At 46.2% G+C, this 16839-nt stretch overlaps 1 protein-coding gene across 6 annotated transcripts in view; it reads right to left on the reverse strand.

The window, feature by feature from the left end:
• KCNAB2 (potassium voltage-gated channel subfamily A regulatory beta subunit 2) overlaps positions 1-16839 on the reverse strand; it is a 206960-nt gene that overhangs the window by 94708 nt on the left and 95413 nt on the right. For all 6 annotated transcript variants that reach the window (XM_043998130.1, XM_043998132.1, XM_043998129.1 and 3 more), the window contains one exon: positions 16154-16195. In XM_043998130.1, the coding sequence (XP_043854065.1) occupies positions 16154-16195 (42 nt within the window). The remainder of the gene's footprint in view (positions 1-16153; positions 16196-16839) is intronic.

The raw sequence follows: 16839 nt of genomic DNA on the forward strand, positions 1-16839 counted from the left end.
GCTGTATTTCTGATGTCAGCATGAACTTGTTCTGAGAGATTATTCACCAAGACATTTCCATTAATTTATATTTAGTCCACACATACTAATAATTAAGCTGTTCCAACCAATGATTCATTTCTAAGTTGTAAGAGACAAAGAAAACACCAGTTCCATCCCTTGTGAGAAACTTCCCAGAACCACATCTGCTTTCTTCGCAGAGCGCAGAGAGATGAGAATTAAAGGAGCAGATAACAAAGCCTACACATGTGGGCAGAAGCAATTTTCCAGAAAGCCCTTTGCAAGGGAAAAGGCAAAGAGAACAAGGAGCTGCCTACAGAGAGAAGGGAACATCTGTATTCCAGCAAATACCAAAGGGACCTCTTCTCTCCTGCTTGGTATCTCTACAAATAGAAGATTAAGCTTGGGGGAATTGGCACGCATCTGTTTTAATCTAGCATGCACATACACAGGCCCGAATGATGACTTTTTATCAATGAGTTGGCCACCTTTCAAGAAAAGATCAGGTTGAGGATACATGAATCAAGTGACAGTATTCCTTGGTAAATGGAAGACATTCCCTTAGGCCTGGGCTCCAACCACTGGCTTTCGAGAACTCTGATTCTTTTGCTTCTGTCCCATTCTGGATCAGGCATGTTCCTGCTGGTACCTCCCCTTATCTGAGCCCCACTGGGAATAAGAAAGCAAGCCCCTTACCGATACTTCATGCCTGTCCTCCGGGCTGTACAGCTGTCGAAGGAAAGCCCGTGCATGCGGAGGAAGTCCTCCATATTCCTGGCCTGGGCCGCCACCCGTACCTCTCGCAGCCGCTGAAGTTCCACCGCATCTGTCTGGCGGACGGGGTGCAGGGCCCAGTCCGAGTGACACCTACTGCTAACGCTCCTCAGGCTCTCGCTGTACGTCATGGACAACATGGTACCACCTGATTGGGGGACCTGATGATGTTCTAGATGTATGATAATGAGAAAAAGCAGATTCCCCCCCAACCCAATTCCCCAAAGCACCATGCATCTGGGGTGGGGTGGGGCGGGGGTCCGGAGAGCTGGAGGTGAAGGTAGTATCCTCAACCAGACTCCTGCCATTGAAGGTGGAGGTGAGCTCCCCACTGCTACTAATCAACGGGGTAAAATGGGCCCAGCTTCTAAAGGGCCATATTTACTGACGATCAGATTCCAGATGTGTGGCGTGCCTTGCTTTCCAGAAAGGGAGTCATTAACTAGCCTGCCATCAGCCCCTGCTCTGTTTCTGCATAAGCAAATCAAGCCCAGGCAAAAGCTGCATTCCAGGTGGGAAACTGCGTAATAAAGCTAAACTCAAAAGTGCTCCAAATAAAAATGGGAGCATGCAAGGCACTCATGTCCCAAGGAGACCTAGAGCGGACGCTGCTATTGCTCAGAGGCAAACTTTGCCTTCTACTCCTGAAGGTGTCTGAAAGTATAAAAACAAATGGAGGGATGGCCACTGAAGAAAATTTGGCCACTGTGCAGCATGATTCATTCCAAATGGCTCCTGTTCAATTAAATAATATCTATTCAATTAACCAGTAAGGGCCTACTGTGTGCTAGGCACTGGGGGCATGGTATTCTAAATGCTGGGGACTTAAAAGCAAAAAGAAAGAAAGAAAAGAAAGAAAGAAAGGAAAGAGGGAGGAGGGAGGGGTGAAGGAGGGAAGGAGGAAGGAAAGAAGGAAGGAAGAAGGGAAAGGGGGAGGGAGGGAGGAGGGAAGGAAGGAGGGAAAGAGGGAGGGAAGAAGGAAGAAAGGAAAGAGGGAGGGAGTAAGGAAGGAAGGAGGGAAAGAGGAAGGGAGGGAGGAAGGAGTGAAGAAGGCAAGGAGGGAGGAAGGCAAGAAGGAAGAAAAGAAGGAAGGAAGGAGGGAAAGAAGGAGGGAGGGAGGAAGGAAACATATCTTGCCCACAAAGAGCTTACATTCTATTGGGATGGAGGGAATACTTGAATGACTGAAATGGACTGAAGTATAAACACAAAGCCACTGCTGTCCCACGGAGAGCAACTATGTTTCTAGACACACCCAGCACACACACGCTTCAGCAGGAGACCTAAGTATAACCTAAGTGTTAGTAGCCGTTGTGAAAGGAGAGTTGTCCAAAAGCATATCTGTGAGGTATCCAACAGTTCACATCAGGTAGAAATGAGGAGGACAAAACTATTTTAATATACTCAGGTTAAGAAAAATCAACTTTACAAGTCCAGGATGGGGAAAATGAGGCTGGAAAGCAGTTTGTCTGAAAGCAGTCTGGAGGTCTTAGTTTACTGCAAGCTTGGTATCAGTCAGCAGCATGCTATGGCCACCAACAAAGCTAATACAGGTTTGTACTATATTAAGGGGAGGAGTGTGCAGGAATAAGGAGGGGAATAGTCCTGTGGGTCTCTGGCCTGGTCCAACCACATCTGGATACTGAGTTTGATTTTGGGCACCACATTTTTAAGGAGGATGTGGGGAAGTTTGTGTCTGGAGAAGGGAGTCTAGGGTGAAGAAGAGCCTGCAGTGTAGGCCAGATGAGGACTGGTTGCTCCGACTGGTACTGTTTAGCCTGAGGAAGAGAAGACTCAAGAAGACCATGAAAGCTACATTCAAGTATGCAGGGGGCTGCCACATGGAAGGAGGATTAGATCTTCTGTTTGGCCCCAAAGTGCAAAATGAAGAATGATGGGTAGAAGTTGCAAGGAGTTAAATTTAGTTGTTTTTTGTTGTTTTGTTGTGTGTTTTGGGGGAGGCAGGGCAATGAGGGTTAAGTGACTTGCCCGGGGGTCACACAGCTAGTAAGTGTCAAATGTCTGAGGCCAAATTTGAACTCAGATCCTCCTGAATCCAGGGCCAGTGCTTTATCCACTGCAGTGCCACCTAGCTGTCCTTAAATTCAGAGTTAATTTCAGACCCCCCCCCCAGAGTTTCTAACAATTAGACTTGTCTAATCGCAGAAGAGAAACCCCTAGGTTTCTCTTGGCTGGAGGTCTCTAAATAAAAACTGGACAACCACTTGTTGGATTTGTTGCAGAAAGGATTATTGTTCGGGTATGGATTGGACAGTATGGTCTGGGAGTGCTCTTGCTACCCTGAGATTCTACATTCAGATACCTTGAATCTCCGGGCTGGTTTTCAGAAGCCTGCCACTGACAAGGCTGTACCATGACCACACAAGTGTGGATGCACGTGAACTTTGCCCAGCTTGAAGAAGGGTACAAAGCAGCCTGAGATCAGCTGGTCAGGAAGCGGGAGGGGGAAGCCAGCTGAGGATGCAAAATGAGTACATTTCTGGCTACTGGTTTAGGAAGCAGGGACTCATAAACTCATAACCGAGTGAATGAGTTTGGGCCCCAGAGGGAACACAACTTCAGTTCACACCTAGCTGTCAGAGGCAGCAATGTAGTTACTCCAAGGGCAAACCAATACTACTTCTTTCATGGTGCAGAACTCCCATGTGGGTGTTCAAATCATTTCTCCTGCTATAGTCTTCCAGGGGTATGCCCAGCAAGAAAACAATTCTTATTTAGTACTAGTGTAGTGGCTATCATCATTCTTTCATTAATCCACTCGTTGAAAAATAAACCACCACCCAAACCTATACATTAAACCCCTACTGAGGCAGTGGGGCATGGTGGATAGGAAATTGGCTTTGAAGTCAGAAAGACCTAGCTCTAAGTCTTATCTCTGACTCACACTAGCTATGTCACTGGCTAAGTCCATGGACCTCCCAGTGCCCCCAGGCAAACCCTGTAAGACCTATTGATGATCTGCATTTGGGGAGGGAGTTTCTATACTGGGCAAAATTATACTCCTTGTTGTGTTGATGTATCTTTAGAGCCCAGCCCAGCACCTTCTGAGGGGCAGGTATTTAATAAATGTTTGACATTTTTTAACAAAAAACTAACACAAGGTTATTATCTGTTTTCCCCTGACATATTTTAAAGGAAAATCACAGGTCCAAATGAAGCAGAGTGGGGTGGAGTACCTGCTGTGTGCAGGGCACAAGACTGGGTACTAGGGATATGAAAATGAAATAAACATGATCACTACCCTTTAGGAATTTATAGTATCACATGGCATGCAGATAGGACATGCATACAACTAAGTATGGTATGAAGTAGAATGGGATAAGAATAAAGGGAACATCTGAATAAAGTATTATAAGAAATGTGGAGGAAAGCCTTGGCGGGGGGGGGGGGGGGGGGGGGGGGGGAGAGAGAAGAAGTGCTGGACCTGGAGTTAGGAAAGGCCTGAGTTTGAATCCCAGTCCTGACTACTTGGATCACCTTGGGCAGGTCACTCCTTCTCTTTAAGCCTCATTTTCAGATGTAAAATGGGGATAACTGATACCAGCAACACTTTCTCACAGGGGCTGAGGTGGGGGAAAAGCTCACTGCAAATCATAGAGTGCCATGTAAATTTGAGTGATTACAATGGGAAGTGATGGGTGTGAACGACTGGTGAAATCAAGAGGAGGGCAAAGAACACCGAATGGAAGAAAGAATAGGTGGAAATTCCAAAGAAATAAATTTAGGATTGATGTAAGGAGAAGTATTTTAATAATGAGCTGTCCAGAAGTGGGGTGGACTCTCCCTCTATTGGTTTGTAAGCAATGGCTGGTTGACCAGTTGTCCAGAATGAAGTAGGCTTCTTGTGCAGATATATAGGTTGGACAGGATGGTCTCTGAGGACCTCTCCAATTTGGCTGAAACCCACAGTACAGTGAGGGAAATAGGGGTAGCATGGAATAGTGGATGAAATGCTCAAGAATAGTTGGGTTCAAATTCTGCCTCAGACACTAGTATAGTGCCTGGCATATATTAGGTGCTTAATAAATGTTTGTTTATTGATCAATTACTAGCCTTGCAACCTTGGGGAAATAATTTTCCTGATGTGTCTCAGTTTCTTCATTACTTAAAATGAGGGGGGTGGATTCTGTGGGCTCTAAGGTCCCCTTCACTTCTAAATCAATGATCTTATGAAGAGAGTGAAATAAAGCTGAAATCTGATTCTGGGGGCTTTGTCCAATAAGGACATTACTCAAGGGTGGCAAAGTAGGCTAAAGAACCAGGAGCCCTAGAAGAGAAACATCAGTTCCATCTGATCACTAACCAGCCGAGTTGTAGAAAGTGGGAGGTTGTCAGTCTCTCACACAATGTCCTCCTTTTTTTCCTGACCAGGCTGATTGATGTTTACTGCTTTTTTCATGACCTTTGAGGTCATGCCTTCTTTTGGGGCATAGAGTCATTACTTCCATCTGGGTCATCCAAAGGGTGGGACCCAGAGAATCTGGCAAAGAACTTGGGCCAACTGAGCCATAGGCAGCAGGAGGAGACACCTGGGCTCCTTCCTGGGAAGCTGATTCAGAAAGCTTACTTGGAAGCTGAATTAATTGGAGAAATACTTAGGAAACCTGATCGTTCCTTCTTTCCTCTGCAGTGCTGGGCTATACCCTGGAAACTTCTCTGATTGGCCCAGTCTCTGGTACAAGTGTATGAATAATTGACTGGAAATCAGGACCCCTAAGCTTGGACAGCGACTTGTGGTTAAGAGGCATCTTAATGTAGCTGCTAGAACTCTGGACCTGGAGTCAGGAAGACTGACTCCAAATCCTGTCTCAGATACTGGTGACCGAGCCTCCCCTAGACTTTCTCCTTATCTATAAAAGGAAGCGGTTACATTCAATTTGCTTCTAAGACTTCTTCCAGCTCTGAATCTACGAACCCATAAAGTTGTTTCACTTCTGATGGCACCATAAAGATCTTCTACTAGTCAGATTGAAAAGGGATCAGGGAGCATAGGAAGGCTCTGTCTGAGATCCTTATAGGCAGAACTGGAACTAAAGGTAGGTAAAGCAGGAACATGCCCAGGTCACAATAGGCAAGAGGTTGTAAGGAGTCACATTTTGGAATGACTTTTTATGAATGCACATGCTTTTTAATGGACAGAAAATTTCACTCCCAGGAATGAGGGTATATACGTTGCTAAGCCAAGTGGCGTGTGTTAATAGTGAAAGATCCATAAGTTTGATGGACGAACTGGTCCAGAAGATACAGGCGTTCAGATGCAGAAAGGCGCCCTTGCCTGGGAGGGTGGGGTGGGTGGGAATAAGTGGGGTGACACAATCCTCTTCTCCCAACCAAGAGAAGGGGGACGGCAATCATGCTTCAATCAATTTGGTTCAATGAACATTTAAGCACTTAAAATAAGCCAAGTTCTTTCCCAAGCGCTGGAGATACAATGATGGAAGTGTCTGCCCTGAAGGAAATTAAAATCCTAGTGGGCTTTAGATTTCAATTAGATTCAACAATCATTCCATTCAATTCACCTCCCCACCCCCAAAGTGCTAGGAAGAAATAGTCCCGTCCCTAAAGTAGTTTATGATCTGTGGGGGAAGGGAGGAAGAGAGAGGATCAGGAAAAGCCTAGTGTAGCAGAATACACCGGAGGTGGGCTTGAATGGAAGTTTAGGGAGCCTTTGGGCAGGAGGAGGGTAGGGAGGTGGCATCGAAGGCATAGGGTGCCACAGCCTGTACACAGTCATAGAGGCAAGAGATGGTGTGTCACTGTCTCCCCTGGATATCTGAATCATGCTGACAATCCCTCTTCCCACTGCCACCAACTCTCTTCCCTCCTTCCTCTGCCTTCAAATTTCCCAGTTTGGCCATTCAGCCAGAGAAGGCTGCCGCAACCACATCCCCAAGCCAGAGCTCTCATCTGCAGTGTTACCTGGCACCCAGAGCCAGTCAATGAATTTTCCATTTCTCTGTTGCCTTCCACAGCTCTCAAGCTGACTGTGCTGAAGACCTCAGCCTGCCAAGCAAGGGGGATGGGTCAGAATCTGGACTGCAGAATGCCGCAGAATCAGGGCATGGAGGTGCCTCCTTGGCCAGCTGGTAGTTTGCCCTAACTGGAATATTTTACTATGGTTCTTCTGTGCAGTGGAACACTTGGGGAGGTTGAACAGTATGTTGTTCATGGGTGGGTAGGGAGTTCAGGGAGTACCTGTCCAGGCACCTGCTATTTGGTACCTGCCAGCTTTTGGGTGAGAACTGGGCTTGGGTTAAAGTCCCTAAGGAAGACTAAAGCATCTCCATGAGAAAGTCTTGTCTATAAGGCAGAAATATGTTTAATGTGATTGTACATATGTAACCTATATCAAATTAATTGCTGTCTTGGGGAGGGAGAGGGAGGAAGATTTTAAACAAGAAATCTTAGAAAAACAAATGTTGTCAATGAGTAATTGTGAATAACTTAACTACTCTCAGCAGTGCAATGATCCAAGACAATCCCAAGTAACTAACTAATGAGGAAGCTTACTATGTACCCCTATAGAAAGAACTGATAAAAAGAACACTTGTGGATAGAACATATATAACCTGATTGCGATCTTGTGGAGGGGGGAGGAAAGGGAGGGAGAAAAATTTAGAACTCAATCTTATGAAAATGAATGTTGAAAACTACCCTTACATGTAAATGGAAAATAAAAATGTTTGTTGAAAGAAAAAAAAAAGAAAAACAAATATTGTAAACTATCACTACATGTAACTGGAAATTAATAAAATATTTATATGGGGAAAAAAGACAGTCTTGTCTAGAAATGGCTCTACAGACAACAGAAAGATAGACTGGGGCTCAAAAGATAAATTCAAACTCAAGACTGCTGTTTTCAGAGGGCAGCACCAACTGGATTCAACAGTCATCTATTAAGTACCATCTGTATGGTGGGTGTTGGGGATTGAAAGACCAACATGAAGCAGTCCCTGCCCTCAAGGAGTTTATAATTATAATGGCCACTATCTGTACACAGATAAACAAATACCAAACTTAGGAAAAATAAATAAGAAGTAATTTTGCTGGGAAAGAAAAAGGCTGGTTGTTATAATGGGAAGAAAGTTGGCCATAGAGCCAGGAAGATCTGAGTTCAAGCCTTTCACAGAAATGGCTGTATGACCCTGGGCAAGTCACTTTCCCTCTCAGTGGGCTAGTCAATATCTCTAAGACAATAAATTTCAGAGAAAGGTGCCAATCTGCTTTGTTGAAGTCTCCTTAATCAAGACCTCCACATGATAGTGAAACCACAAGCTGGGGTCACTATTTTGGAGAAGGGGAAGCATTAACAACCTGAGACATCCAAGGTCAGACAAGGCCTCTTCTGAAGGGTGACATTGGAGTTGCCTCCATGGGAGCTAGGGATTCCAACAGTCAGATGTGAGAAGGGGAGAATATGACATGGATCAGAGACAGGGGCAAAGACATGCAGGAATGTCACGTGGGGGAGAAGCAAGTAGCCCAGAAGGTGGCCTTTCTGCTGTTTTGGGCACTGGAGTTCCCATTTGCCTCTCCAATCTCCTTCTTCTAAGAAAACCTATGAAAATGCAACAGGCAGCAGGGCAGTGCATGTCTCAGCCCCAAATGTGGAAAAACAGGACCCAAGAGCCCTCAGTTTACCCATGGGCTCCTGTTCCATGTGAATACCGGAAAGGCTGCATAGGGTGGTAATTTTTCCTGAAAACCAGGGCATGTCTAAGATGCGCCACTTTTCCACCCAGACATAACCACACAAAAATCAATAACCATTAGCCTTCAAGACATTGCTTATAAAAACCAGCCCTACTTCTTGAAATAAATACTAGGCTCCAGAAACACTTAAAAAAACCTTCCCCACCTCTCAGGAAGTACACACACCTTCTGGTGAGAATGACTTGTGGGCAAGGATTGGGGGCAAGAGAAGGGAGGGATGATGAGAAGAGGTGAAGGGTGAGAACTCAGGGGATTTTAGATTTCAAGAGAGGGCAAAGGACTATTACTTAAAGCCCATTTTAGTGTAAAATTCAGTTCTGCAGACTAGAAACTCAGCTGCTTGGTACTTGCAGGACAGAGCAATCTGGCTCCAGCCTCCCTTTCCAGCCGGACCTCACTTTACTGCCCTTCATCCACCACATTCCTGCTAAACTTGCTGACTAGTTCCTGAAGTCCTTCTTCCATCTCCCCTACTCCCACCCCTCAATGCCTTTGTATAGGCTTAACCCAAGCTTGGAATGTACTTCTTCCTCTTAGAACCCTTCACTTCCTGAGGCTTAAGGTTCAGATGCCACCTCCTCCAAAAAGCCTTTCTTGATTTGCTTTTCTTCCTCTTCCAATTATTTTGTGCTGTGTGTATTCCTTTTTTTTTTTTTGGTTTCATACACATGTTAGGTACTTAATAAATGCCAGTTGAATTGTATTGGACTCTTTAGGTATCTATTCTTCATTTGCTCACCATAAGGATGGCAAAGACCAGAATGATGTTTGTTTTTAAACCCAGGATAGATGAGATTTCTGTAGTTTTGATGGGAAGGGCAGAGTAGATGTGAGGAAGAGAAAAAGAGTGACCTGGGCATGGAGGAGCGGGGGCTGAAAGACTTATACTGAGAGTCAAAGATGGACCTTCGGGGCAGCTAGGTGGCGCAGTGGATAGAGCACCGGCCCTGGAGTCAGGAGGACCTGAGTTCAAATTGGGCCTCAGACCCTTGACACTTACTAGCTGTGTGACCCTGGGCAAGTCACTGAACCCCAATTGCCTCATAGAAAAAGAAAAAGAAAAAAAAGATGGAGCTGCATTTTGAAAGGGAAGGTGAGAGTGTAGACTTGGAAAGTCTGAGGCTCTCTTGTGGGCTTGGAAAGGATATCTGAGTGCTTAAGGAAATGAAGGCCCAGAACAGGTGCTCAGCAAATATTGAACAAATAAATGAATGGGTAGCCTTAGTCCAGCGTGAAAGAAGAAGCATAGAAGGGGCCGCTGGTCTAAAGGACAAAATAAAAGTGCTAGAAACCTGTTGCCAGCTTGACATTGTTCTTTGCTGGAAAGATGGGACCGGTGCTCATGGAGACTCTGTGATCACTGTTCACAGGCTCATGGATAGATGCAAGCATTTGAATGGCAGAAGTATAACATAAAAACCAGCCATATGTACTCTTAGCATAAGATCATGGTCATTGCCTCTACCCACAGGCCACCTTTCCTCCATGGAGTCCTAATACTTCTATGGGCATTACCGTAGTGACTCAACCTCAGGTTACCTCCACTTTCCAAAGCAAGAAAACAGCACAACAAAACCTCTGCCTGATGTCCTTACACTTCTGACGCAGGGAAGCCTAAAGTCAAAACGAAATGGTAAAACCAATCACCCCCTTCCCTGGCCCAGAGAAATCTGTGCATAGTCTCGAAGGCTCTTTGTTGCTCTTTTGCCCTTATAATTTTCTTCCTTTTCCAGCGTCTGCTTCTGGGGGCTGTTTGTATAGAATGGGAGGCAAGGGGAGCTTGGAATTCCCCTTGCAGCAGGTATGGCTCACACAGTCAGAACTAAACGGGCCCTCCACACCGGCACGTTAAGGAAGGTAGCTGCTGGGACAAATCTCACCCCTGGGATTCTACATTCTTGACCCCTTTGCAGAGAGTTACCATTAGAGGTATACAGTGAGGGGCTACCCTAATTATTACCTTACGAGTGATGGTCCCTTGAAAAGCCTGGAGAAGTTCTGAAAAGCAAGGGAAGCAGCAAAAGGAACCACGGTTCTCTTTCAGGGAGGGGAAGCAGCTCAGAAATGCAGCGTGTTCATTCAGCCGAAAAGCAAAATGACTTTTGCTAAAGAAAAACAAATCCAACAATGGGACCGGGTCAGCGGCTCTTTCCTTGTCTCAGGCGCAGGCAGTGGTTTCGTCCCAACCCGGAGGGTGGCTTTCCTAGACTGATTTCCCCGGGCAGCTACAAATCCTCACCGACAGACTCCCCAGCCCCAAATCCTAAAGACCCACGTGCTTTCTCCCCATATCAGAAGCATATTAGTTAAGACCAGAGCAAGGCAGATGGGAAACCCTGACATCTCTAAGAGATAGGAGGGAGAGGGGAGCGGCTAGCCAGACATCCTCGGGGCAGGCCGGCTAATGGAAAAGCACCCCCAGGAAAGAAAAGTGAAGTCCTCCTTGTATTCCTCCCCCCAGCCCTCCTGCCCTGTGCTCCCCACTCCCGCACTGAAGTCCGCTTCTCCTAGGTCAGGAGGCATTGCTAACCTTTCGGGATCTTCTTCCCTTTGAGGACACAGAGGGTCAGCTGGGCTTCTTACTTTTCGAGGCGCGAGAGGGGTCTCCAAAACTCAAGTTTTCTCCCAGGTTACCTGAGCTCGTCTGGAATAATTAGGAGCAAGCCTTCCGCTCGCCTGAGAGAGCAGCCAAATCCCAAACTTCCATTCCTATCAGCTAAAGGAGAGGACCCACCTGCTTTCTTGGGCTCTTGCTCATTAAACAAGACAAGGTCTAGTTTATTAGGGGTTCACCAGAGGCTAGAAAAGATCTTGCGCATGGTTCGTTTCCCTCCCGCCCCTCTCATCACGGGAGTGTCACAGCCGAACGTCAGAAGCAATTGCTGAAAGAGACGGGTCCCCCAAGAGTGAAGAATTTTGTAGCAGCAAATCCATTAGTCCTATTAGGGCATTTTCAGCTCGGTAAACAGAGGCTAAATTATTCAACAGCTTCTGCTTTCCTAAAAGCCTGTGAATGTGCAGTTTCATGGTGCACCCTGGCATAGCTTACCCAGAATAAGGCAAAGAAAAGACCTAGTGGAGAGCATGTCTCTGCTCCTTTGGGGGCACAGGGGACAGGTTCTTCTTAGCACCCAGAGGATGCACTTGGGTGTGGGGTCAGCAGTGATGAGCACAAACCATACAGTTCTTGCTGTCCACCTTGCCATGGTGGCAACCCACACAATAAGACCACATCCTGTACAGGTCTGGGGTTAGTTGCACCTGACCACAGAGACCAGCCCTGGAGAACAGGTGCTGAATAAAGCTAGAGAGGGTCCTTGGTAAGCAAGTAGGTCAGCAGCACTGCCCCCCCCCCACCAAATGGTTATTATATTAATAATGGGTAATCTCTGGCACTTTTGAGAGACCAGCAAAATAGCACAGTGGATAGAAAGGCATCCTTGGGAGTCAGGAGGACCAGGCTTCAGGTACATGCTAACTGTGACCACAGGCAAGTCCCTTAACCTCTCAGTACCTTGAGGTAAATCTATGAGATTATAAATTACGGGCGGGTTGCCTATCTGCATTGGTAGAGGGAATTCCACACTAAAAGTTCTTTGCGCAGATCAGCAGGGTCAGACATATTACCTCTCTCCTTCCCCTCCCCCCCTCAGAAATCCATCCATAAGTGCAGGCTATTTTCCAAAGTCTTAGGGCAGCTTTACACTTTTAAAGCTTGTTTTAAGATATTAAATAAGAACTCATTTAAGCTGCCACACTAAGGCTTTGGGGGCCAGCTTGCATGTATTATAATGTTTTAGGCTCTGTGAGGTCCCTTATGTACTCATAGATATGGCTCATTTGACTCACAACAAGCCTGAGGGAGGCACCACTGGTATTATTATTGCCACTTTACAGATGAGGAAACTGAGGCATGGAAAGATTAAGTGACTTGTCTAGGGCCACACAGCTAGTAGGTGCCTAGGGTAGGATTCAAGCCTAAGTGTTCCTGACTCCAAGCAAGCCCTTCACCTGCTATACCTGACTGCCTCTAATGCAGAGGGGTTTTTTTTGTTGTTTGTTTTTGGTGGGGTAATGAGGGTTAAGTGACTTGCCCAGGGTCACACAGCTAGTGTCAAGAGTCTGAGGCTGGATTTGAACTCAGGTCCTCCTGAATCCAGGGCTGGTGCTTTATCCACTGCACTGCCTAGCTGTCCCCAGAGGGTTTTCAATCTTGTGTGTGTGTGTGTGGTAGGTTCTTTTGTTATCTTGTGAAGTCGAAGGACCCCTTTTCAGGATCACATTTTTAATTGCAAGAGACTGTCCCCCACATATATATATATATATATATATATATATATATATATATATACATATATATACATACACACACACACATACACACACACGCACACGATTACAAAGGAAACTATTCTGAAATTTGAAAATGTTTAAAAAATCTTTTTAAAATGCTAAAAAAAAATAAGTTTTGGTTCCTGCTCTAATGACATCTGATGATAATGACAATATATGTTGCCAAGGGATCTATGTAAGGCACTAACTCCTTTATTAGGATACCTGGAAAGTGGGCCAGGACTTCTGACTGTCCAGCCCAACGATCCCCAACCTTTGTTGTGGTCACAGACCAAAGACTTCACTAGAATTCTGGAAACAGAGATAGTAGTCCACAGGCCCAAATCTAAAGCCATAGGGCTTCAGGGAAGGAGAATGGGAAATCCAGCTGGAAACACTGGTACTATTGCTTCAGGTTTCAGATGTTAATAAGGGGTAAGACACCTCAGTGGCTCCACCCTTTGGTGAATGGGCCAAAAGCTATTTGTATCATTTTATTGTTTGGTGTTTTTTCAATTGTGTCTAACTCTTTGTGACTCCATTTGTGGTTTTCTTGGCAAAGATCTTGAAGTGGTTTGCCGTTTCCTTCTCCAACTCATTTTTTTTTTTTTTTTTGCAGGGCAATGGGGGTTAAGTGACTTGCCCAGGGCCACACAGCTAGTGTCAAGTGTCTGAGGTTGAATTTGAACTCAGGTCCTCCTGAATCCAGGGCCGGTGCTTTATCCACTGAGCCACCTAGCCGCCCCTTCTCCAATTCATTTTACAGATGAGAAAGCTGAGGCAAACAGGGTGAAGTAACTTGCGCAGGGTCACAGCTAGTAAGTGTCAGAGGCTGGATGTGAATTCAGAAAGATGAGTCTTTCTGACTTCAAGCCTGACACTCTATGCACTATGGCGCCACCTAGTGGCCACTATTAGTGTCACTACTGATTCTGATCATCTCAACACATGGTTTTGGGTTTTTAGAGCACAATCCTCAGCATCACCTCTCTAGATCTTTTGCCCCAAGGTAGGCCAGGGTGCAAGGTGGGCTGGCTAGTCAATCCTCAACTTGACAAATGAGAAAACTGAGGCTCAAAGTGCTTAAAAAAATTTACTGAAGGCCACATGGCTAGCTGCACAGTCAGAAAACCTTGTATGTGGGCATCCGATCTAACTTCCTGACTCTACAGAGGAAATGAAGCCTGGACAAGGAAAGTGATTCATGATGTACAGGTGGAGAGCTGGAAGGAGCCCCAGGAGCCTTCTTCCTGGCTATCTCCACAACCTTCCCCTCCCCCCGACCCTGCTTTCTCCCCACCTGAACCTTAGACTCTGGTCCTCAGAACACCCTGGGTTCTGATAGGCCAGCTTCAGCCTAATCTGAACACAATTCAGGCCTCATTGTACATCCAGTTTATTTCCACACCAGGTGTACTCCCCTCCCCACCCCCTTTATATGTTGTCTTCCCCCATTGGAATATAAGCTTTTTGAGAGCAAGACCTGTCATACTTGCTATTTCTTTCTCCAGGTCATTTTACAGATGAGGAAACTGAAGTAAACAGGGTGAAATGACTTGCCCAGGGTCATACTTGTTTGTATTTGTATCATCAGTGCTTTGCATATAATAAGTGTTTAATAAATAATGAATTCTCTTTTTTGTCCACTCCCCCGAATTTTACAGATGAGGAACCAGACTTTGGAAAGTTAAGAGTTAAGGGATTTGGGGCAGCTAGGTGGCACAGTGGATAAAGCACCGGCCCTGGATTCAGGAGGACCTGAGTTCAAATCTGACCTCAGACACTTGACACATACTAGTTGTGTGACCCTGGGCAAGTCACTTAACCCCCATTGCCCCCCCCCCCCAAAAGAGTTAAGTGATTTGGCCAATGTCACACAGGTGGACTCCGGATCCAATGTTTTTTCCATAATATCATATCCGTTGAAGGTCAAGTTCAGTTAGCAGTGGCAGAGTCAGAACTGAGTCCTGGGCCTTCAGACCCTTGGGTCAGGACTAAAGGCCTCCCCCGAGGTGATTCAGCAGTTTCTGCTTTCCTCAAAGCCCATGACTCTGTGGTTTCACTGTGTGTCCTGGCATGGTTTTCCCCAGATGCCAAAGCCATGAGTTTTCCCCCTCCCAAGACCAGGTTCAATCTGTCCCACAGTTGTCAGTGTGGGGCGTTGAGGCAGATGGGATAAGTTCCTCCAGCTGCTCACTGGTAAAGTATAGTCTCTAAGAATTATCAGGAGGGCACTCAGCATTTAGGCAAGGTGTCCAAGGTTGCACAGCCAGGATGTCCCTCATGCCCAGGTCAGCCATCCTGCTTTCAAGGCTGGTCCTCCATCCCCTAAGTGTCTTGTGGCATTTCCCTGGCTCTGCTCATGATAATATATATTTTTTCTTTTTTTGTGGGGCAATGAGGGTTAAGTGACTTGCCCAGGGTCACACAGCTAGTAAGTGTCACTGGTCTGAGGCCAGATTTGAACTCAGGTCCTCCTGAATCCAGGGCTGGTGCTTTATTCACTGTGCCACCTAGCTGCCCCCAAGACAATCTTACATAACACCTACAGTTCATTTTCCCCCTGGTCTGATTCCTGGCATACTTACATTTTTCACACTGGTTCTGAGCTTTTTCTCTATGAAAAATGAAAGCATGCCAGGAAACTGACAAGTGTTAAACTTCTGGAGACCCCTGTATGGGGAGAGAATTTCAACAATGAAGAAATCACAGCCCCCTCCCATGACTTAGAGGCAGGAGGGCCTGGGTTTAAATCCTGTTCCAGACACATTACTCCTGCTGCCTCTATCAGTAGCTAGTGTTTTTATAGAGCTTTAAGGTTTGTGAAGTTCTCCACATAAGATATTTCATTTGATCTAGCTGTGTGACCCCGGGCCAGTCAAAACTTAAGTCTGCCTCAGTTTCCTGCCAAATGTAAATTTAAAAATTTTCAGCAAAATTGAGGTGGTTGGACTCCTTCCATCTCTAGATCTCCGAATTGAATCCCGGGATCCTTTGATTCACATCAGCCCTCAAACTCTGAGGGCTCATTGCTCTGCAAATCCAACGAGGACACTGTCTCATTAACGGGAACTATTCGCACGGGCTGATGTCTCTCAGAACTCAACTAGCCATGAGATCAAGGAATTCACATTCCAAAGGAAACCCTCCGCGAAACCTGCAGGAGCATCCTGTCTTGTGATGGACTCGACTGACCAAGGGCGTCTCACGCCGTCCACCCACAGCGTCGTCGCCCCCCCCCCCTCCCAGCCCCCGCCCCCGCCCCAACCTGCCCCTAGCTACCGGTTTAGGAGAAAATAAAGGTCTCTGTTACCTGTAGAACTGAAGCTGTCTTTTGGGACTCCCGTACCGAGTACTTCCGACAGCAAAAAGAAAGGAAAGAGAGACAGACAGAGTCCACAATGGATATTAACAACCAAGGAGTGTCAAGCACTGAAACCATCCCCATCATCCCCATCATCCCCATCATGACGTCATGCAGGGCTTTCCTCTCTCTGCTACTGATGGGAGCGTCTCTTCCCAAGCTCACCGTGTGTCTCTTTGGGAAGACAAATTCAGCGGGCTGTGATAAGCTCGACAAGAGCTCCACCCAGCGTCAGACGGAATTAGAGGCTCGCTATGGGGTTCTGTATCTCTCCGTAGTGTTTGCCCGCCCGGTACTACTAAAAGGCACACACGCGGGTGGGGTGGGGGGTGGTGGTGGTGGTGGTGGTGATGCGGGGCGGGGAGGCAGGGAATAAGGGCTCCATCCCTGGGCCACGCTTGTGTTTTTAATACAAAATACAATTTTAGGACAGAACAAATACTAAGGGAGGGGAAAAGTCCCCAACCAAAGCTTAAGTCTGCACACTGGAACACAACAAAAAAACCCACCAAAAAACGAGACAAAACAAAACACAAATTTGCATTTCTCTTTGGTGTGCTGAGGAAAAAAAGATAGGGTTTTCCGGTTTAAATGGGGAGGAGACTTCGTTTGGCATGAAACACTCTATCAGGTTT

Source organism: Dromiciops gliroides, chromosome 3 (assembly GCF_019393635.1).
Source record: "Dromiciops gliroides isolate mDroGli1 chromosome 3, mDroGli1.pri, whole genome shotgun sequence".
Taxonomy (NCBI): domain Eukaryota; kingdom Metazoa; phylum Chordata; class Mammalia; order Microbiotheria; family Microbiotheriidae; genus Dromiciops; species Dromiciops gliroides.